General features: G+C 37.8%; 1 protein-coding gene across 7 annotated transcripts in view; it reads right to left on the bottom strand.

The window, feature by feature from the left end:
* pcm1 (pericentriolar material 1) overlaps positions 1-22148 on the bottom strand; it is a 37439-nt gene that overhangs the window by 1442 nt on the left and 13849 nt on the right. For 3 of the 7 annotated variants that reach the window (XM_067405366.1, XM_067405369.1, XM_067405372.1), the window contains 31 exons: positions 19936-20113; positions 19749-19858; positions 18564-18810; positions 18222-18375; positions 17912-18106; positions 16325-16485; positions 15928-16160; positions 14502-14620; positions 14219-14348; positions 13945-14109; positions 12981-13144; positions 12675-12872; positions 12349-12595; positions 12115-12260; positions 11260-11435; positions 10990-11149; positions 10455-10807; positions 10120-10287; positions 9779-9835; positions 8314-8486; positions 8002-8133; positions 7776-7908; positions 7441-7584; positions 6033-6136; positions 5804-5938; positions 4665-4862; positions 4527-4586; positions 3939-4062; positions 584-735; positions 423-492; positions 129-322 (listed from right to left, as the gene is read on the bottom strand). In XM_067405366.1, coding sequence (XP_067261467.1) covers positions 129-322; positions 423-492; positions 584-735; positions 3939-4062; positions 4527-4586; positions 4665-4862; positions 5804-5938; positions 6033-6136; positions 7441-7584; positions 7776-7908; positions 8002-8133; positions 8314-8486; positions 9779-9835; positions 10120-10287; positions 10455-10807; positions 10990-11149; positions 11260-11435; positions 12115-12260; positions 12349-12595; positions 12675-12872; positions 12981-13144; positions 13945-14109; positions 14219-14348; positions 14502-14620; positions 15928-16160; positions 16325-16485; positions 17912-18106; positions 18222-18375; positions 18564-18810; positions 19749-19858; positions 19936-20113 — 4980 coding nt within the window. The remainder of the gene's footprint in view (positions 1-128; positions 323-422; positions 493-583; positions 736-3938; positions 4063-4526; positions 4587-4664; positions 4863-5803; positions 5939-6032; positions 6137-7440; positions 7585-7775; positions 7909-8001; positions 8134-8313; positions 8487-9778; positions 9836-10119; positions 10288-10454; positions 10808-10989; positions 11150-11259; positions 11436-12114; positions 12261-12348; positions 12596-12674; positions 12873-12980; positions 13145-13944; positions 14110-14218; positions 14349-14501; positions 14621-15927; positions 16161-16324; positions 16486-17911; positions 18107-18221; positions 18376-18563; positions 18811-19748; positions 19859-19935; positions 20114-22148) is intronic. The other 4 variants (XM_067405367.1, XM_067405373.1, XM_067405370.1 and 1 more) reach the window with 3 other exon arrangements.

The raw sequence follows: 22148 nt of genomic DNA, 5'->3' as shown, positions 1-22148 counted from the left end.
TTTTAAAAAAAAAAACTTTTTTTTTAGCTTCTCTCTCTCGCTCATAGAATGATAATTTGGTAATTCTGAAAAATGAACAAGATGTTTAATGAGAAAAGCTGATCTGATGTTTGCTGTGTGAGACATACATCAGTGTTGATCATGACTGGGGAGTCTGTATCAGGGCTGGCTGTATCTGAGCTCTGAGGAGTTTCCTGTACCGGAGGAGCAGTACGGTCCTCCTCCTCTTCTCTTTCATCTCCTGAACCAGTTTTTGCCTCCTCTCTGCCCTCCTCTGGAGGCTGCTGAACTGTGTCTTTGGACTCAGAATTTATGCTTTTTGCTGTTTGAAAATGGGAGACAAAGTGAAAAAATATTAATTGTAAATCCCCAATAAACCTCAATAAATGTTAATGGTATAACATTACAGAAGAAAGGCGTACATTGGATGCTTTCAGAGCTTTCTAGGTCTGATTTGGTTTCCTGGGGGGCTTCATTTTGTAAGGCAGAGCACTGGAACAACACAACAGGTCATTATTAATATTCATGTCATTTGGCTGAGATGAGTCGGATTATTTGCTCTCTCGTGTGCGTGTCAACACACCTGTCTGTGTTCACTAGTGTTGTCCATGCTGGCTTGTAGTGATGTTTGCACCTCAACAGGTCCAGCCTCAAACTCCTCCATCTCTTCCACTTCATTTTCATCTTCTCCACTGCCATAGTTGCATAGAGCCTGTGTCTCAGCTTTAGACAGGCCTAAAGAAAAGACCATACACACACAACACACAAGTCAAACAGATTCTTATCAAAGTCAAATACATTATAGAACAGTCTCAACCTGTAGGCGATAAGATGGACAACCTCCAGCAAACAAACTTCAAAAGGGTATTGTCGAATAGTCAGAATAGGAAGCATAAAATGGAGCCTGGATGGTGCGTTTCAGTGACACCAATTAAAAAGGAAGTTTATGGTGTTATCACTTATAGAATCTGTGTTTCCCATACATTGACTAGACTGTGGCGGCCTGCCACATTCTAATTTGTCCCGCCACAGTCTCAAAGTACGCCTGTCGCGATATTTAAATAATCGATTGATAATTGAGTAATAGGGCAAAAGAAATTGACTTGCACCAATTAATTTTTTTCGTGCACTATATTCAAACTCATCTGAAGCCATTCCATAGCTTCATGTGAGGACAGAAGAATATGTACATTGTTAAATGTAGGATCAAGGAAACTCGTCTTCCCTCCGCTGCAGCTGTCAATCATTCTCTGTTCAGCACTCAAACAGCGTATCGCATTCGGTAACGACAGTCAGCACGGTAAAACTCTCCAATATGATATATATTCCCATTATAATACTTGATATGTAGATAAAGGGCTGTGGATTTGCATAAAATGACTTCATCTTGCTGGAGTTTATTGCCTTTTCTGAACGATGTCATACTGGCTACAGTTAGATCGCACAACACAAGGACTATGAATTGGTGTCACAAGCACAATAACTGGTATTTAAAAATAAAAAGAAACATACGATCAATAAACTGTTAGTTGCAGATATACACAGGGGTTATCAATGCGCAGCGCAACTGCGAGTTATAACTCCATATTGCTTCAAGCGCATCATTCTGCACCCGGGATGCGCATTAGCGTTTTTTTGCTCCTGTTTTGAAGCGTTTCATATTATAATGGTTTTGCACACTGAAGGATTATTAATAGCCTATTTTGTTCTTTCGTATCTATATATCTTGTTGCCCCATTAAACACCTGCTCAATACATTTAAAATAAACATATTTTAATCTTAGATTATAATAAATACATGTCTTTACATTAACCCTTTAAGACCTGAAGGCTTTTTTAGAGGTTTTTTTTCTGAGCGACACACACAAAAGTAAAGACTCATAACTCCAAAACTCTAGCAAGGAGAGTCAAAAGGTAGGTATCATTTGATAGAAAACATTTTAAATTTTAAGAAAATATAAATTACATTACATTTGGACATTTTCTTGCTGAGAAACAGATGATAAAATACAAAAAATACATATAATTTTTTAAAAATAATTTTTCTTTTTTTTTATTTGACATGGAATAACTCAGGAACGCAATAAGATCGCTAAAAAATTCTTTTTTGGTGATGCTCTCCTATATGTGAGCTGCATCTGGTTCAAATTTCATGATGATAGCTTAAAGAATAGTTTGAAAAAATGTTGTTCATTTTTTCCGCAGCCAGGTGGCGCCAACGGGCGGTAAACTCCGGTTTAGAGGAGCTTCTCAGCACTCGTTAGGAGTTTTTCAAAATGGTTAGATGCATTAAAAAGATGAGATTCTAAGCTTTAAAATGATATCTATTTTGTGTTATTCAACGTTGGAAAACGAACATGGATGGGTCCAGGAACATTGGATACACACTGCATCCCGGAGAGATGAGAGACATGTTTTTAGCCAAGTACGTTAAATCATTCCGTGAGTAATATCTTGTGATCAACGCAATATATTATATTGATTTTGGATTCATTTTAATCTTGAGAATCTGCTTTAAATATTGATGTGCGATTTTTATGATCTGTGCATTTTTCATGAAGTTATGAGCACGTGAAATATACATACTTGTATTCAGTTAGCGGCTGGGCTGTTTTTGTTTTAAACACATATTTCTCAGACTCATTAGAGGGTGAAAACAACGCAACAGAAGCATGTTGGAGGCTTGATATGAAAGTTTAAAGTCTCTGGTTTTGTATGCAAAAAGAATTTTTGTGCTACCTATATGGATTCAATTTTTATTGGCTTTTAAAGAGAGACACGCAAATGGGAGCGCCTACGCTCCATCCGGTCTTAAGGGGTTAATATATAAATCAAATATAAATATATATTTTTTAATTTCATAAGAATGCATATAGTAATTTTAAACTTTATTAACATATTTAAATTTTATAAAATTACTGTGTTTTTTTCAAGAATTAGGCTAGCATACTTTTTGCTGCTGAATTATATAGACACCTAGATTATTTATTATTTTATTTTTTTTGGTCAGCTTATGATTATATATTTTTATTCATTTTTCTCTATAATGAAGTAGTGTGTTTAGTGCATTCTGGATTGTGTTTAACAAATCAAAGAGTGGCCATTAGTTTTACAAATATAGATATATAGATACAGGCCTCCACTAATTATTCTAGAAATAAATTAATTCAACAAAAGGTAACCTCTTTTGCTACATGTTTTTAAATGGTTTAAATGTACACTCTACATCAGGGATGGACAACTCCGGTCCTGGAGGGCCAGTGTCCAGCAGAGTTTAGCTCCAACCCTAATCAAACACACCTGAACCAGCTAATCAAGGTCTTTAGGATTAGTAGAAAGTTATAGGCAAGTGAGTTTTTATCAGGGATGGAGATAACTCCAGTCCTGGAGGGCCAGTGTCCTGCAGAGTTTGTCCATCCCTGCTCTACATGTTTGACCACACATGAAATAGCCTACTATATGTTGTGTACGTGACTAATGTGCCCTACCATCACCAATAAATAAATTACTATTAGAGCACAAAATTGATGGATGCAGCACAGCTGTTTTTAACATTAATATAAATAGATGTTTCATTGATATAAATAGATGTTTCTTGAGCAACAAATCAGCATATTAGAATAATTTCTGGATCATGTGACACTGAAGGCTGAAGTAATGGCTGCTGAAAATTTAGCTTTGCCATCACGGGGAAAAAATTGTATTTTAAAATGTATTAAAATAGAAACAATTTAAAGTTAATTTCAATTGTAATATTTTTTTGCAATAGTATTGTTTTTATTGTGTTTTTGATATAATAAATGTAGACTTGGTGAGCATAAAAGACTTATAAACATTAATAAATTCTTATCGACCGCAAACTTTTGAGCAGTAGTGTATATTTATTTCAATCGAAAGCTTTTTTTTTTTTTTTTTCAGTTTCTGGCTGATAAACTCACTTATAGAAAGAGGCAGTCCTTCTCCCTCTTCTTCCACTTCAGATGCTTCACTGCTCTGTGCATCTTTCTCCTTGTTCTCTTCCCTCTCATGAGGCGTCCCTAGCTGCTCAGTCTCATCCTGATCCTGATGAAAAAAATTTGCAAGTCAATTTTCAACATTCAAAACATTCAATGTCTGTAATTCAGACCTTCAAAAAAACAAACACCAAGAATATACAACACATAAGACTGTTCTGCTGTGGGGCTTTAGATTCAAAAGCAGTGTAGCTTATGACACTTTTCCACTGAGTGGCAGGACTCTGCTCGGTACAGCACAGCTCTGTTCTACTGACCACGATACAGCCATTTCTTTTTTTCCAAGTTGCGTGCAACAATCATTTAAAGCTTTTAAAAAAAAGCTGCGCAAACAAATGATACTGCAGTGGCTGTTACTGACTACTTCAATCTAGCAGGTTTGATGTCTTGCGTTTCAAATCCAATGACACTGGTAGTGACGATTCTCAAACCATACCGAACCGCTCCATGCAGTGGAAAAGCGCCATTAGTCTATTTGTGTGAATATTAAGTGTATCAACAATTATAACTTACTCTGTCTTCATCGAAATATGATGGTGAGAATGTATTTTCTCTCTCTAGCGTTTTCGTCTCCTAAATTAACAATGCAATGATTATTCTCCTTGAACACAGAAGTATTGCTACAGACATGCATTAATCACTCAAGCCTACCTCAGCGCGAGGTGAGTGTTTAGGAGATGTGTGGTTAGAACGTCTCTTAGTCCTGCATTTGTTTTTGGAGGTGTTCTGGTCTAAATCCTGCATCAGTCTGAAGAAGGCAAGTTCATTAAAGAGGATCTCAGAGATCTCTACCAGCAGGTCCTCACCACAGTCCTGCAGCGTCCGTCCAACAAACTTACTCAGGGAGTCCTGTGCATGTACACACAAACCAAGAACATTAGCATAAACTTCATTAAACATTCATTCATAGCCCTTAATGTAATGAAATGTAGGCTATGATCCAACTACAGGGTTTGTACACATTTTTACCAATAAATTTCAATTACTTTTCCATGACTTGAGGCATTATTTATGACCTAATGTTCCATGAAAGTCTATGTATACATGTAAAATAAGAATAAAAATGTTAAAATTTGTCAAAGCATATCTTAACTAAAATGACTGTTTATAATATTTGTTTGCTTGCTATTTGTTTTAATAATAAGTACAAGTGGCAAGTGTACCACGCAGAGAACACGTGCCTGAAGTATTTTTAGCATATAGGCGCAATCCTGCGGCGAAATACAGGACCTGAATAAACATTCTATTATACAGATACTCGTAAAACACATTTCCTTGACTTTTTCAAAACTTTCTGGGTTTATTTGTTTTTACAAAACGTTTCCAGGCCTAGAAATTGCTATTTTAATATTCCATGACATTTTCATGACCATACGAACCCTGTAACTAGTGGGATTCCAATACAGACCACATTTTTTGTCATCAGAGTCATGTCAAATGTTTAAACACACCAAAAATGCAGTCTAGGTTGTTGTGATTTTATTCATGAGTAGGGGTGTGCAAAATATATGACCATCTTATCACAATATGAGTCATTTTATTTTCCGATAATAATATACATTATTTTTTGCTGGAAATTATGTTACCATAGCAAAATTTTAGATTTTCTGAAATTTTACAACTTCCCATAACAATAAAGATACCACAGCAACAAGCAAATACTAGGCTAACTAATGGAAATACAAAAAGTCATCACACAACTATTGAAGAAAGTTAACAGTCAGTAATAAAATAAAAACAAAGAAGCAAATTACAATTAGAAAAAATAAATACATTCGAATTGTTCTTACCTGAAGGATGCCACCCAGCTGTCGGTGGAAAAACCGAACAAACTCTTTGCTTTCATCATTTTGCTGAATGAGTTTGAGCACCATACGTCTCACAGATGTGAGCAGCTGGTGTGAACACACCTCCCCAACGTGCTCCTGACAGAAAGACACATGCGAAACAACTTGTCTACATGCTGCAGCTTAGACAGTTGATTTATTTGTAAATTTAAAGAGAAAAGAGCAAGCTCACCTTTAGGAAAGGAATAACTTCTGTCATGATGGCTTTGATCTGTCTGTCAAGCTGTTGTGTGTCAATCTGAGGACAATGTGCATCTGCAGATGAATGTCCTGCACCTAAAAACAGAAAGGAGCACACACAGAAATGCATTATTATATGGGTCAATGACAAAACGTGAATTTTTTTGTTGTTGTCCAAGTGCATTATTTCCTTTTAAAATAATCTGATAAATTCATGACATCACTTTATTCTATAAGACTTATTTAGTTTGAATTAATTTTTAGTACATTTTTTTTTTTTTGCGTTTTATTTTAAACTCCTTAAATGTCAGGTGGTGCAACTGTCTGAACAAATGAACAGACTAAGAAAACCATTTAAAATGATGTCTTAATAATAATAAAAAAACTAAATACTATGGCATCATTTTAGGTTTGAAACCTTTCAAATACACACATTTTATAAATATCAGTAGTTTTAAAGCTGTTGAAATAATTAAAAAAACTTTTGTTCAGCAATTTTTATGTCAGGGTGGCAGAACTGCAAACATGGCTCTTTTCTTATGAATTGACAAGGAAATAACAGTAAACATGATAATGCATCATCCAAAGGACCACAACTGATCCTTGTGGCAGAGTGAAAAGGTGTGTAGATCCCTCTCAAATGCTGGTAAAAACTGCTAATTTCAAATATGGGTAGGTTGGTACAATTTCCATGTGAGGCGATACATCTACAGTATATTTATATATATATACACACACACACACACACATACATCTATTTGGTTGTAGCACCTTACATAAAAACATTCAAAAAATTAAGTTAAACTTGTTTAAACACATTGTTCATGACTCAAAAATATGCACTATATCAGTTTTGAAAAGATTTAAAAACAAAAAACAAATTAGTTTTATTTAATTGACAAAGTTTTATTTGTCAATTTACCCATATGCATGTTTAAAGCAAGCAGAGCCAGAGGTAATTTTTCAAACATCTAATCTCCATAAACATTAATGGCAACTCTCAGACAAATTAAAGACATTCCAAGTTATTTTCAATCTCATGAACGAAATGTGTTAGTGTGAAATATGCACCACATACAAAGATACAGGCTGTACTAAGCCTGAATTATTCCTTACATGGAATTACTGGCATTGATGTGCGCTGACAGCAGAAGTAAGTGCTCATAGTGAGCAGATGCAGACGCAATAAGGCGCAAAGCGATAAAAGTTTCTAACCAGCCATTTGCTAGTTGGTTGGTTTCTATTTCTATGACATTGTGTTGAAAATCTCATTGTATCAATTGTGTCAATTTGCTTGTCGCTGGAAAATTGTTGCATTGCAACTGGTAGTGATATGCCATTAGAAGCACTTTCAAATGAATGTCTGGTCTATTCTGCAGTCAAAGTGATCACAGGAATACCTTGAGTGAGTGCTGAGGCGGCAGCAGCAGCAGCAGCTCCAGGGCTGTGCTCAGGTTTATCTGTGTTACACTCAGCCCTCAGCTTCATGCGCTCATATTCCCTCATCCTGGCCAATGCCTTATCTAAATGAATCACTGTGTTGCCTGGATGAGCAGAAAGGAAATAAAGGGACAGAGAGAGAGCGAAACATAAAAGTATTCAAGGGGAGTACGATAGGATTCAGTCCAGCCCCAGCCCCAGGCCAGCAAAGCAAGGATGATCATGGTAAGCAAAATCTATTGTGTTTTTAGCATGATTGTGTTTTTTTTGTATGTATACAGCTCTGTCTTCTTACCTAGGTCATCACTAGCAAAGGGTTCAAGGTTGGAAGAGGTGGACAGCAGGCTCTCGTTGTCCATCGAGTCTCTATCTGCTATCCTCTTCAGTACAGAGTTGGATTTAACGGTTACAATCTTCTCAGATGCATCCTGGAAATATCAAGGGGAAAAAAGGAGGGAAAAAATTCAGCTTGTTTGATCATTAAAAAAAGAAAACAACAGATGGTGCAGCAAATGTCTTACATTGTCGCTGGTAGCCAAGCTTTCACTTGGTGTGAGCTCTGACTGTGAGCCTGTGGCCCACACAGCCGGACCCAAAGAAGACGCCTGCTCATCTGCCACACTCTTCTCCGTCAGGTGCCTTGTTACAATGTCCTGGTGGTCAAAGCCAACAATGAGATTTGATATTGGCAAAGCAGCACTATGGATATTACTGTTAAAACAGAGGCATCAAAAAAGAAAATTGATACAGAAAATCTGGAAAACCATCAAGTCTCCAGGCGGGCCTGCTGTTTCTGTATAAGTGTGCACAGGTTTGATAAAAGTGTGCTGTACCTGCAGTGAGTAGAGCGCCCTCTGCCGCAGGTAGTCAGTATTGAGCAGCTGAAGCTCATGGAAAAGTTCAATGAGGAAGTGAGGTCGAGACTCATTCTGAGAGATCAGTGTTGCCACCTCAGAATAGATTGTCTCTCTCAGGGCCTCAAAAAGAGAAAAATCACTGCTCACATCTAGAGAAGAGAAATACACAGTCAGTAAAATAAAAGACAATGAACACAGAAAATCTACTAAAACTCTTCAAGCATATTAGGAGTAGATCAAACAACTGCTGTCTGTGCAAACTAACACCTGTTCCACACAGCAAGCGTGAGCGGAGTGTCAGCGTTACTGCATTGTCAGAGTATTCACAATGGAAAAGTTTGTACAGCATGGCTCCAAAGCTAGATATAAGGTTAACATTTCTTTACAAAGACAACTATAAATTTGTTTTTAGAAGTCTTTGATAGTCCTGAAAGTTTGTTAACATGGGAAGGTGTACAACATTCACATGTAAATGGTAAACAACACAACCAAGAAAACAGCTATGATCATGTTGTTTCAGTCATACTTCGATATAGAACTTGCTGTTTACTTTAGTGTATTATAATACACCATACTTTCACCCAAACTGAATAATTAAAAACAAGATTAAATGGGTAAACCTTGTATAAATATTTTTGATTCTTAATTTTTTGACAATGTTTTTTGTTAAAACACTAGAAATGCTTATTCTGTGCATTAATTTTGAGCACTTTTTGTGTGAATTCATATCTATTTTGTCTATCAAAAGTGTGCTGTCACTTTAATTGAGCATGAGCAGCACAGCAAAAATAGACTCCTGCTCCTGCTTGACGCTCCCTGTATGAATGCACTCATTGGTTAACATGCATGCCTAAAAAAATACGCACTGCTCACGCTTGTGATTTGAAATGGTCGTAATTATAAAAAAAAAAAAAAAAAAAAAAAAAAACGTGTGGGAAACATGCTTAGCATTACTTCAAGTACAGCATTAGCAAGACATTGAGTATTGAACTTCACACAATATTCAAAAACACTGAACATTTAAGAAAATTTAAGAGATGTTTACTCAAAACCATGCTCAGATCCACACTTTCTGTCTTCAACTCAAAAGCAAAGGTATAAAACATCCGTAACCAAAGTCACTGGGTTTAAATGGTGTTATAAATAATAGATTAGATTCTTCCCCTTTCCTCCCCAATTTCCCAATGTTCTGAAATGACAACAGTGGACAACAGAAATTAACTATAAAAGCTCAGAGGAGTTGTTTCCAAATCTACATTTGTGATTTTATTTCCTGAAAATAAAAATAAAAAACACCTGGCTCATGTTTAGAACGTCTAATGCATGTGAATGTGGTTTAGAAAATAGGAGAGGAGAAAGGAGAGAAGGAAAAAAAAATAATATTAAAAATTAAAATGTTAGAGTAGTTAGCAGGTCAAACAGCTGATTAACTTGGAGTTACCTGGGACTTCAGTGCATGCAATTCTGTTAGAGAGAAAAGGTGTTCTCCAAGCATATGCTGTGAAGAACAAAACCAAAAATGAAATGTGAACAAAAATAGAAATGAAAATGAAATAATTTACACTATAAAACAATATAAGGACACAAGGGACACAAGATATTCAAATGATGATCAAATTAAAAAAAAGAATGGAAAAAAATCTGGCAGATGCTTCTCTGATTGCAGCATATAGTGCACACTGTATATAACAAGACTGTTCTCATTGTTCAACATATTGATTTGTTTAGCGTTATGACGCTTTATTCAGTGATATCTGTAGCTGGATCTATGAAAAGTCATACCAGATGAGAGGTCATTTGGCTTGCTGCTCTTAGTCTTGCTGTCCAGTTTCTCCTGTGTGAGTTTGTCAAGCAGACCCTGGTTGAGATCTTTGTATTTGACCCGAGAGGAGCGCTCTCTGTCCTGATCAAAGTGAGAGTCACTTGAAACACTGTCACTGTCCACAGATGCTGAAAATGAGAAGAAAACAATTTAACCCCACTTCCTTTGCCTAAATATATGAAAAAAAAAAATAATAATAATTCCATAAACCCAATTGATTATGTCTATAGGACAAACTTTGCTTTTCAATGTGCTTTAAAAAGGTTGAGTATGTCAACTTTAAATATAGACACACCTGTGTTCTTCTGTCCCCTGCCTCTCTTGCGGCGGCTCTTTGTGTTGGGGGTCTTGTCTCTAGAGGCCAGGCTAGCCTGTGCCGCAGCCTTGCGTCCTGCTCTGAAGGTCTTGGTGACGGTGGTCGGGTCTGCCCTGTCTGGCAGGCTGCTCATAGACTCCTGGGAGTCAGGTATGTAGGAGCGATCCCGGGAAGTGGAAGGGTGAGGAACAGGAGAGGAGGAAGGGGAGTTCTGCTCTATCTGACTTGTATGGTCTGAGGTGAGGATTGGTCTCTGACCAGAGCGATTCAGAGAGGAGTTTAACCAGCTCGAGTTATTAGCATCGGCCACAGTATCAGGCTGAGACTGAAACCTAAATAAAGAAACAATATTAGTTAGGTTTCTATTCCTTTTTGTATTTTAAGCAAGATCATTTAGTTGACTTTACAGCTAACCAATATTTAAAACAGGTCATTCTTAAATTTTCACCTGACTATAATTGATATAATCATCAAGATTATATTATTTTAATCCAAAATACAGACACATTTGTACCTTTTCTCTGTGTTATTAAGTGGAGATCTCTGTAGTGGAGGGGGGAAACTCATGTATTCCGTTTTGACGGATATGTTTGGATCATGCTGTTGATCTGAACCAGCCTGGTTCTGCTGGAAATCTCCTACTGAAGAGGGAAACATGGGACTGAAATTAAAGCCTAAATACAGGAAAGAAGAGAGAATGAAAGTTTTAGGTTAGAAGTTAATTTAAATATAATTTTAAAGAATTTACATAATTTAAGGAATAACAGATAGATAATAGACTTACCATTTGGGAAAGGGGAGAAGTTTGGGAGTCCAGGCATATTGAGCGTATTGACAGGTGGGTAATTTAGGAAAAGAGAAGGAGATGTAGAATCACGTGCAACATTTTGATGCTGCTGTTGTCCTGAAAATGACTGACTCTGCTGCTGCCGCAAGAGATCATTAAGAACCTGTTTCAACCTGCCAGGAAAAAAAAAAAAAAAAAAAAAACACATTTTAAAAGTTGTGACAAGTGAAACAAAAGCTTGTTTCAAATTAAAAACTTTTAGACCTTCACTACCATTCAAATGTTTGAGAGCAGTAAGATTTTTAGTAAGATCAATACTTATTCAGCAAGGATGCTTTCAATTGTTAAAATGTGACAGTAATGACACTTTTTAGGTTTCTATTCTTTTTTGTATTTTAAGCAAGATCATTTAGTTGACTTTACAGCTAACCAATAGTTGACTTATTCAGCAAGGATGCATTAAATTATTAAAAAGTGACAGTAATGACACAATGTTGCAAAAAAAAAATACTGTTCTTTTGAGCTGTCTATTAATCAAAGAATCCAAGAAATCCAGCTTCCACAAAAACTGAAACAGCACATCCGTTTTCAACACTGATAATAAGAAAGTCATTATAACATTTATTTTAAATTGTAATCATATATTTCACAACACTACTGTTTTTATTTTTGTTTATAACAAATAAATGCAGACTTAGTGAACATAAGATAATTAATTCAAAAGCATTAAAAATTCTGAATCCAAACTCCTGAACGGTAGTGCATCTACAGTAAATGCCTCATTCTTCATGCTTAAAATCTGACAAATACTTTTTCCCATTGATATTTTTCTAAAGAAATCTAAAGACAGACCGATTGACATTGTTCTGTTGCCAAGCCAGCTGTGTGTAACACTGGTTTAGTTGGTGCATGATGAGAGGGACCTGAGGAGAGGTCACATTATTGGGCACAACACCATAGGGACCTGTGAGCAGAGCTTGCAGCATGTATGAAAGAGTCTAGAGATGAGATAAGAAAAAAAGCTGTTAGCGAGTAGGAAAAAAGTGAAAGAACGGAGAAAAAAAAAAAAGTTATACACTCTCAGACCTGTTGGTCCTGTAGCAAAGTTTGGCACATGGTAGTGCTGAAGTTGAGTTGTTTCTGGAGGTGTGTGATCTGTTCTTGCCAGTGTGCTGGTGCAGCGCCCTCAGAGAGAGACAGATCAGCCGCCCATCGCAGGTTCTCCTGCCGCTTAGCTCTGCTGGAACTACCTCTGTCATTCTGCGGCTGCTGACGAGGGTGACCCCTTTGTCCACGGGGGGGACTACCATTAACTTCCCTGTGAACTTTTAGACTGTGCAAAATGAAAAGACAGTTAATAATGGATTGGGTTTGATGTCTAGACAAACTCTAGTATGTGCCTGAGTGTTTACCCATCTCTGTTATTCCTGTTGTAGTTACGCTGTTTTTGGGTGGAGCAAGCATGCAGCTCATCGGTGGAACTGGAGTCCTCTCCCTCATCATGTTCATCATCATCATCATCTTCCTCAGCCCCCACCTCAGATGAGTAATCATCATCATCATCATCACCAAGGGGACACTGTGTCGAACCTCCCCAGGTGGCCACAGTTCTGACAGAAAAATGAGGATTAGCAGCCCTGACAACAAATTCAATCTTTGCAGCTCATATATAGAACATCTTCTTAAATGAGCTATAAGCTATCAGGGCCATGCCTTACTTTTCATCACGACTGTAGGACTGGGTCTCATGTGTGTCGCTCCTGAATGGAGAGTCTGTAAGTGTGCTTCTCCTCTGCTGTTCTGCCATCAGACTCTCCAAATGTTTTCGCCTCTGCCTCAACTCCTCACGCAAGATCTGATGCCTTCGCATCTCCGACCACAGCTATTATAAAAATACACAAATACAAAATTATTAGATGTTGCAACACAGAAATGCTATAATAAAATTACTTTAAATAAACATTGGTCTGCAAACAGACAGTCCCACCCTAAACGCAATCCATTGCCACAGACACATCAGTTATCTTTTGTCAAGAAAATTAACCTACTATAGTCTCTAACTCTAACTTAAAAAAAGACACTTCATCAAATAAATCTTAAAGTCCCTTTAGGGGAAAAGGGAAAATTCATAAGACTTTTGTTTATCTTCAGTATACAAATGAAGATATTTTTAAAGAAACCTGCAAGATTTTGTACTAAATATACAAAATGTTGTCAGTAAGCAGAAGCTCAAATGCGCTTGCTTGGCAGGCGATAACCAATGAGGTATGCTCTAACATGTCACATATAGTTGAGCTGCCACTGATCACATTTAATGTATGTTGATCGATGTTTACATGAGAGAAAAAGCCTAACCTAACTCTGTTCATCATATAGCGATTATGTCTTTTCAGAAGACTTGGATTAAGCTGCTAAATTCAAATGGATTACTTTTACAGTTTCTTTATGAACTTTTTGAAGTTTAAGTTTTGGTGGAATGGACTTTCAAAGGAAGGGATAGAAATCTCTCAAGTTTCATTAAAAATATTTTAATTTGTGTTTCAAAGACGAATGAAAGTCTCATGGGTTTGGAACAACAGGGTGAGTAAATGATGACAATTTTAATTGTTGAGTGATCTATCCCTTTAAAACCCTACCTGATTTATAAAGGAAGCAAAATTGTTATCTGGATTCCACACTAACCTCATTGTCAGTGACAGTGACTGGAGGAGGTTCAGTGGTGGGTTTGAGGCCACTAGTGTTGGCTTTAGCTGAGGAAGAAGAGTGTAACGGTACAGGAGCGGGAGTAGACGCTGCTGCAGGAATCTTCCTCCTCATCTGACCACTGGCACTACTGCTCACAGATGACTGACACATCGTGATTTAAGAAAATGTTGTCATAAAAGTCAAGTCTCTGCAGTTTTGCAGCTCATAATAATAACATACTGTAAATCATAAGTGTATATATGTGAAGTACCTGAAGGTCAGGGCAGGCCCACTGCAAGTCTTGTATCTTGCCCTGAATCTCCATCAGTCTCTGTCTCTCTTCATGGAGCTGCTTTAGTTCCTGCTGCTGCTGCTTGAGTTTCTCTTCATATAATTTTTCTCTGTAAAACAAACATTATAAAAGCTGATTCACACACGTCACTTTGCATTAAACTTTGTTTAATATCATGCTGCAGCATGTTCTCACACAACACAATGTGAACTGAAAATACAAGTACATACCCCGTTTCCATATAAGGGGCACAAGCACTAACCTGGCCTTATCAGAGAGGGCTATATCTCTCTGGGCTTTGGGAGTTGTTGCTCGGGTGTTATTGGGTTGTTGCTTCAAACCGTCATCTTCATTAGCTGTAGTACCATCTGTATCATCACTCTACAGTAACATTAACAGACTTAGAGAAAAAGTCTTCAACAGGTTGACAAAAGAAAGCACAACAGGGCTTTTCCTGGCTCAAAATGAGGCGGAGGTGGTAAAATCCTGATCACGGCAGTAAAAAACACTTTTACATGTATTTTAGGTATTTTAATATTATGAGAATACGATTTATATTATGAGAACATTATATATATATAGTGTTTCCCACAGGATTGTGTTTTCTCTGTGGTGGTTGTACCTCTGCCCCTATAGGGGGGTCTGGGGGCATGCTCCCCCGTTAGACAATTTTGTACATTTTAAGGATAAATTCATTAATCTGGTGCACTTTGAGAGTTCAAAATTAAGAGCTCCAACCCATGTTCAGTGTGTAAACTGAACAAAGAAAGAGTCTTGAAAAAGTCCTGAACTTTAAAGGGGACTCTATAGGGCTTGTGTGCTAGAGATGTGCGGATCAGCTCTAACATCACCCAAATCTGCTCTTAAAAATAAATAATTTTTGAAAAATCAATTGTTGAAAAAAAACACTCTTATCAGAATAATTTCTGTTAAGCTTGTGTATATTTTTAGTTAAAGCTGTTAAGTTTTAAGCAATATCTCATGGGGGTTTTTCCTTTGTGTTTGTGTATAATTACCACTAGGAGGTGCTCTAGGCATGTGCTTCCCTTGATTGGTTTTCCCTGAATAGAAATGCATTGTCGTTGAAAAGGAAAGTAAAAGAGTGACGCACATTCCTTGCATTTTACCATATGAGAGCTCCGTGTCTTTATTAAAATCAACCCATGACCCACCCGCAATTACTTGGAATGTTATTTTGTATTACTTCGCTGGCCCGACCCGTTGATTATCTGATGCAGATATAACGCGAGCCGTGCATCATTTTCGTGCGCTCTCGCTGAATGTCCTGAGCGGCTTCGTTTGAGGCCAGCAAGTTGTAGCGCCGGAGTGGAAGCGATATTTTCGGCACGGAACCCCACTTTCTGCTGTGGGGATCGACGGAATGGTTCGAGAATAAACACAGGCCGGGAAGCCACAATGGAACCGTGGTAAGGGGGTATCTGAGCATGTGACTGCCTATCTGAGTTTTGTCAACACTCGACAGCCAGAGGTGGCACGAAATCTGACGGAGGTGGCCGCCTCATAATTTTCTATGCAGGAAAAACCCTGCACAATAAAGAAAAGGCAAGCAGAGATTGAGTTCCTGAAAAAAGAGCTTCCTTATACAAGCTTCACTCAAACTCTCAAAATATATTTGAATCATAAACGACCAGAATCTTAAAATCACCCTCACGGCACCAGACCCTCACCTGCACCATAGCCACCAGTTCTTGGAGTTGTCTGAGTTTCTGTTTGGCTGTTTGAAGACGATGAACTTTCTGAGCATAATCTGCATCACCACCTAGACTGCTTCTACGACTGGACCCTGAACCGTCACTGTCTCTGCCTCCTCCTCTTGCTCCATCACCATCAGCATCCTCCAGTGCCTCATCATCCTCATCTTTAACTCCAACATAAGGCCTGTCCCGGTTGTACTGGCATTCTGAAGTGATCACAATGCAAATAAAATAAATGGTTAATATGTTGATTGTTTCAGAACAGCTTAGTTAGCACAGCATGCTTTTAATTTCATCTTAAAAGTCTTTAGAGTTGACAGAAATTGCACAACAGTGATATTTCTGCATGTGAAAGAGTGTGAGATCTGACCTATGACCGAAGAGATGTTGAGACGGAGGTTGGCTGCTGAGCGGTTATTGATTTCACATTCTGTGTTCAGACGGCCATCTCTATTATTGGAGGCACTGTGTGCCTTCGTCAAACTGTTCATGTCCATCCAGTTACTTGGAGTCTGTGGTTGGGCTGGATTTCTACAAAAAAAAAAAAAAAAAAGAAAGTTATTTGTGACCAGTCACAGAAAGTAGGGACACAAGTCGGTTCTGGGGCATTTTGAGTTATTCACATATTCTGAAAGTGTAGTCTCCAAACTTTCCAACGATGTGTGACAAAAATCTGATAATGTTTGGAGAAGTTGTGGCCATTTGAAGGTAGGCACTCAAGAAAGCTTTATAGGGAGAAAAACGCCTCTAAAGTTGCAGTTCTCACCTGTTCTCACCTGCTGGGAGTGACAATAGGGCTCATTTACATCTCATTTAGATAAACCATACCCCCTGTAAAGCTGCATGGACCGCATACTATTAATAATAAAGGTTAATGTGCATTATAAATGTCAGTAATTTATCTTTTTTGACTTTTATAAAAAATGATTTATGATTGTTAAATGATTTTGATTGTTTCGTCCGTCATAAGCGAAATCTGATTCCTACTGCACTGTGCTGCACCTCAAGATGCCTTCAGTTTCTAACTGTAGCGTTCTTTGTTCAACTGAACTAAATGTTTTTTATTCCTATAAAAAAGCAAAACAACAGTGGGGGCAGTGCCACGGTGGCAATGCAATTAGTGTAAGGCCAAAAACCATGTAACAGACTACCGCAGCAAGCCTAGTTGATATTTTATTAAAGGTTTAAAATTAACAACAGTACAAGATAACAGATTCAATTGCTATTTTATTTCAGATATGATAATCAATACTAAAATAAAAAGTTATATACTAGGGCTGACCGATATATCGCATGCGATTGTCACGCGCATTTTGTCAGTAAAGCCGGTTCCCTGATTACCGCTAAATCGCCATCACCTGCTTTCAAATGAAGCGACATTTAATAGACAGAGCCGTAGATCACTGACAAGCCACGCAATATCGCATTCATATCGCAGATGAATTGCCTTCGATAAATGAATGCGATATTGCGTGGCTTGTCAGCGATCTATGGCTCTGTCTATTAAATGCCGCTCCATTTGAAAGCAGGTGATGCCGATTTAGCGGCAATCAGGGACTGGCTTTACTGACAAGATGCGCGTGACAATCGCATGCGATATATAGGTCAGCCCTATTATATACAAAGTTTTTAATATCATTTAATGTCAACCCAGCCCTACAAGACACACTTTCTGGTATGTTTGAGTGGATCATTCTAAAGTGTTTACCATCATTTGCCAACAGCAGGAATTCTTATGCATTAGTCTCATGTTAACAAATATAATGTAACATTTTGTGCCAAATACTTTCGCAACAGTGTGTATTTTGTCTGGTCTTGCCCATCAAACTTTGATTACTGAACACAATTTTTGTATTGAACCCTGAACATCAATGAAAACAAGAAACTCCACATTATAGGAGTTCCACTACAACACAAAAATAAACTACTTAAGAAATGAAGAGACTATAATCTGTACCTGATGTTGGTGACTGGTTCATGGTTCTCCTGTTCTGAATCAAACATTGCTTCAAAGAGTGAACCGTCCTCTGTTCCCTCATCATCCTCCTTCACATTCTCGTTTACTGTGTCCACCACCATATCTGATGTCTGTTCATAATACTGAACAAGCTCTCTTAGTTCATTCAAACGCTTATGTACCTCCTTCAGTTTCCTGCATTGAGTGACAAACCAGACAACAAAAACAGTGAACCACTAAAACATAAAAATAAATGACATCGTTAGGGTACATGCATCAAAGTGATATTAAATGAGATGAATAGAGAGACCTGAGTTTGTCAGCAGGGTGGCTGTTTTCATCTATCTGTGTATAAGAGGAGGAAGAGTCCTGCCTCACTGGACGTGGGCCATTTCCCTCTCTGCCCAATACTGAGGGACGCTCTGACATGCCCATGCGCGCACCACGTTGACTGACACTCTGACCTGAAGAAACACAAACACCTTATTTAACCAATAACAGTACTTTTCACACAACTGCAACAGAAGCATCTAATGCAACACCAACTATTTTGTAAAAATGTTCAATTGAGATCATCTAAAGGGGAAGGTATGGGTGTGTGTGTGTGTGTGTGTGTGGGGGGGGGGGGGGGGGGAGAGAAAACAGGTCTTACAGGAACTGTTGTTGAGGGTCTGGTCTCTAAGGGAGTGAAGTTCCTGGAGGATCTTGTCCATGGTCTGCTTTTTGTCCTGTAGCTCTTGTAGTTTGGTAAGTTTAGCACTTGTGGAGGTTGATGCAGTAGTTAGTGGGGCAGAGGAGGGCAATTGACCCCGTGAATTATGGGTAGTGCGTGATCGGCACACCTCTCTTGAAAGAGAGAGACATTCTGCCTGTCGTCTGTTGTCAGGGACTGTCTGAGACTGAAAGAGAAATATAAATTTAGTAGTTAGATTTTGTTTAATGCAGGAACAGTGACAACTTTTTTAAAATGTCACAGACAAAGTAATACGTTTTCAAATACTACGTCATCTGATGCAGTTGTATTATTTAGTTAGGACAACAGAACTTTTGTCTGTACAAAGAAAAAAAAACATCCTACATGCGAGTCATTCAACAATTGCTTTCTAGATGGCAAAATGTAAAAATGTAGAAAAAAACCTGGATTGAAAAACATGGATTTTTGCTCCGATGCTTCCTGAAGCAGTGTTTTGAAATCGGCCATCACTAAATAAATAGAATAGATAAATAGAACGAGAATATTTTTGGTGTGCCAAAAAAACAAAATAACGACTATTTTGTTTTTTTGGCACACCAAAAATATTGTGGTTGCTTTATAATATTAATATTGAACCACTGTGCTCACATGAACTGATTTAAATATGTTTTTAGTTCCTTTATGGATCTTGAGAGAGGAAGTGTCAGTGCTCCCTATGGAGGCCTCACGGAGCCATCGGATTTCAACTAAAATATCTTAATTTGTGTTCCGAAGATTAACAAAGGTCTTACGGGTGTGGAACGGCATGAGGGTAAGTAATAAATGAAAGAATTTTCATTTTTGGGTGAACTAACCCTTTAAACAAATATTTATAATATAATGTCATTTCTACATTATTTTGGATATTCAATGTGAAGCATTACAATATAAAAAATATATTAAAAGCTTTAATGTTGAGTGCGATTAATTACAGAAAAATGTGCTACTAATTAGTTAATTTTTTTTAAATCGATTGACAGCACTAATATATACAGTATAGAATATGCTTTAATATAAATCCTAGTGTTTTGTCTGCTATATTCCAATGAACAAACTACAAATACATTTATATATAATAATTTGGCTGGTTAGGTGTGCGTGTACCTGAGAATCATGCAGTTGGTTATGGAAGCGCTGGATAAGATCATTAAGTTCATCATTGAGCTCTGAGGTTATGCTCCTGCCAGACACACTTCCAGTTGTCTCTGTAACAACTGTAATACATATACAATGTCAATAAATACAGAAATGATTCTTACTTCCAGAAACATGAAGTAAACATTACCCTCACCATTGTCGTCCATCACTGCTATGGCTTGTTCAGCACTTTGCTGCATGGCCAGTAGTGCAGCCTGACGGCCTTGCAGTGCTCTGAGCTGCTCCTGCTGTTCCAGCATCTTTTTTAATAGGTCATGCTGCTTTCGCATGTTCTCTAACTCTTCTTTCTGCTCTACACACACCCCACGGCCCTGAGAAGAAGGAGAGACAAATATATCATTGGGACAAATGACTAGTATCAACCTATGGAACTTTGCAATAGCAACAACATGTTGAGGTTGCAGATTGTCATAGAGACATTACAATCAGCTAAGGTCCGGGCTCAACAATAAGGATCATCGCTGGCCAAGGGCCAATGTGAAAGAGTTTCAGGACAGCTGATGCAACTGTCGCTTACCCCATCCTGCATTAGCTTTTTTCAGTCCCTCCAGAAAAACGCGGGATTTTTTAGTGATTGTTGCGGGCTAAAATGCTTGATTATGCAGCACGTTTTGTTAAAAAATGCGATGGAATATGCGGGATATTTTCGCAATTTTATGCGATGAAATTGCGGGAACTTGCAAAAACTAAAAAATAAAAGGTGATTCCCCCAACACCCTGTTCTCACTAGGCTACTACTTTAATGTAAAGAGTAATTTCCTATTACTTCCTATGATAAGCAAGCATACTAAATCACAGAATATTTAAGTTCTCATTCGGTTTTATTTCAGACCTTAATTAACACATGGCTCAAACTTAACATTGAGTCAAACAAGTTCTGTAGCTTTACAAAAGGAATATGAGTTTGTAGAAAAGCGCTATATAAAATAAACATTATTATTAATATCCAACAACTTCTATAAAAATGAATAAATAAAATATTTTTAAAAATGTGTGCTTCTTCCTGCCTGCTTCTGCTGCTGCTTTAATCATCCTTGGCGGTGGCAAAGTGAAAGTGGTTTTCCAGCGTCAACACTGAGTTGCACGGAGTGCAAAATATTTTGCCCCCACTGTCATGTAACACACCGGGAAACTGCTTTGCGCAGTCTTTTGCGCTTATTTTTATTGGCAAATGAGAATGATTTGTGTGCTTCATCATGGTTTCATGGTTTGCAGATGATGTTCACGTCACATAATTACGTCACTTCACAAGGTTCCCATGGCAATAGGGGGAAAATAATGGCGCTTTACTAGTGTGAAGTAAACGCAACATTTTTCAACTTTCTGCTAAGATATATGTGACTTTTTTGCAACGAAAATGCAGGGATTATGAAATCATGCTAGCCCCGCATATATTTTGCTTGCTGAAATCGGCAATTTATGCGGCGAAAGTGCGGCGTATTTGAATAAATGCGACCCCCGCATAAATATGCGGACTTTGGCTGATTATGCATGAAATCAGGCGATCGCATAATCGCGTTTTTCTGGAGGGACTGTTTTTTGGTCAAGCACCCCCTTTAAACCTTTAATAACTTAATGAGTTCTGACTTTGCATGTGCTCATACCAGTAATCTTCATTCTTTATTAACACAGTATCTTAATTTAGTGGTAATGTTACAACTTCTCATACCAGTAAATTGCCAGAACCAATTTACTGGTATTTTTTGAAAAGGTCCTGTTCACACATGATCTCTTAACAGTAATTTAGCAGTAAAGACTGTATGTGACAAAGGAGCTTTTGAAAAATTTTACAGTAACAGAATAACAGATAAGAACATCACTTTTAATTTGAATAAACAATCAAAAATGTAAATATTTCAGTGATGCTTTGTTTAAACAATATAAAATCAGTGGCTGCTGAACTCTTTTAACGGCAAGCTCAGCTTCTTGTACGTCTTCTGCCGGAACACAGCAGTGGACTGGCACGTTTACAATAGCAGCTTTGTGATTCCATCCACTGAAGAGGTGATTTCTATGCCGAGGAACTTCTATGTCAGGCTTGTTAAGGTGGTGCAAAGTCAATGGTCTGATAAAGAAAGAAAGATTCAGTGGAATTGGCATTCAGTGCAGCTTTATAAAGCCAGAGTGCTATTTACAAAGGAGGCACCAAGATTTTGGATACCGAAAATTTTCAGCCATAACAGCTATTTTCGGTTTCAGATCAAAATGGTTTTGGAGGGTCGCAATCAGTGGTGGAAACAGATGTTTAATTGTTAAGCATCTATTTCGTGCATCCAATTCTGCATCCGTAGATTGTCGGCACCCCAAGCAGCCCCTGTGTGACCCTCTATAGCAAATGAATGACTT

Source organism: Chanodichthys erythropterus, chromosome 12, assembly GCF_024489055.1.
Source record: "Chanodichthys erythropterus isolate Z2021 chromosome 12, ASM2448905v1, whole genome shotgun sequence".
NCBI lineage: Eukaryota > Metazoa > Chordata > Actinopteri > Cypriniformes > Xenocyprididae > Chanodichthys > Chanodichthys erythropterus.
The sequence above is the reverse complement of the archived record's forward strand: the minus strand, read 5'-3'. Positions and strand labels throughout refer to the sequence as shown.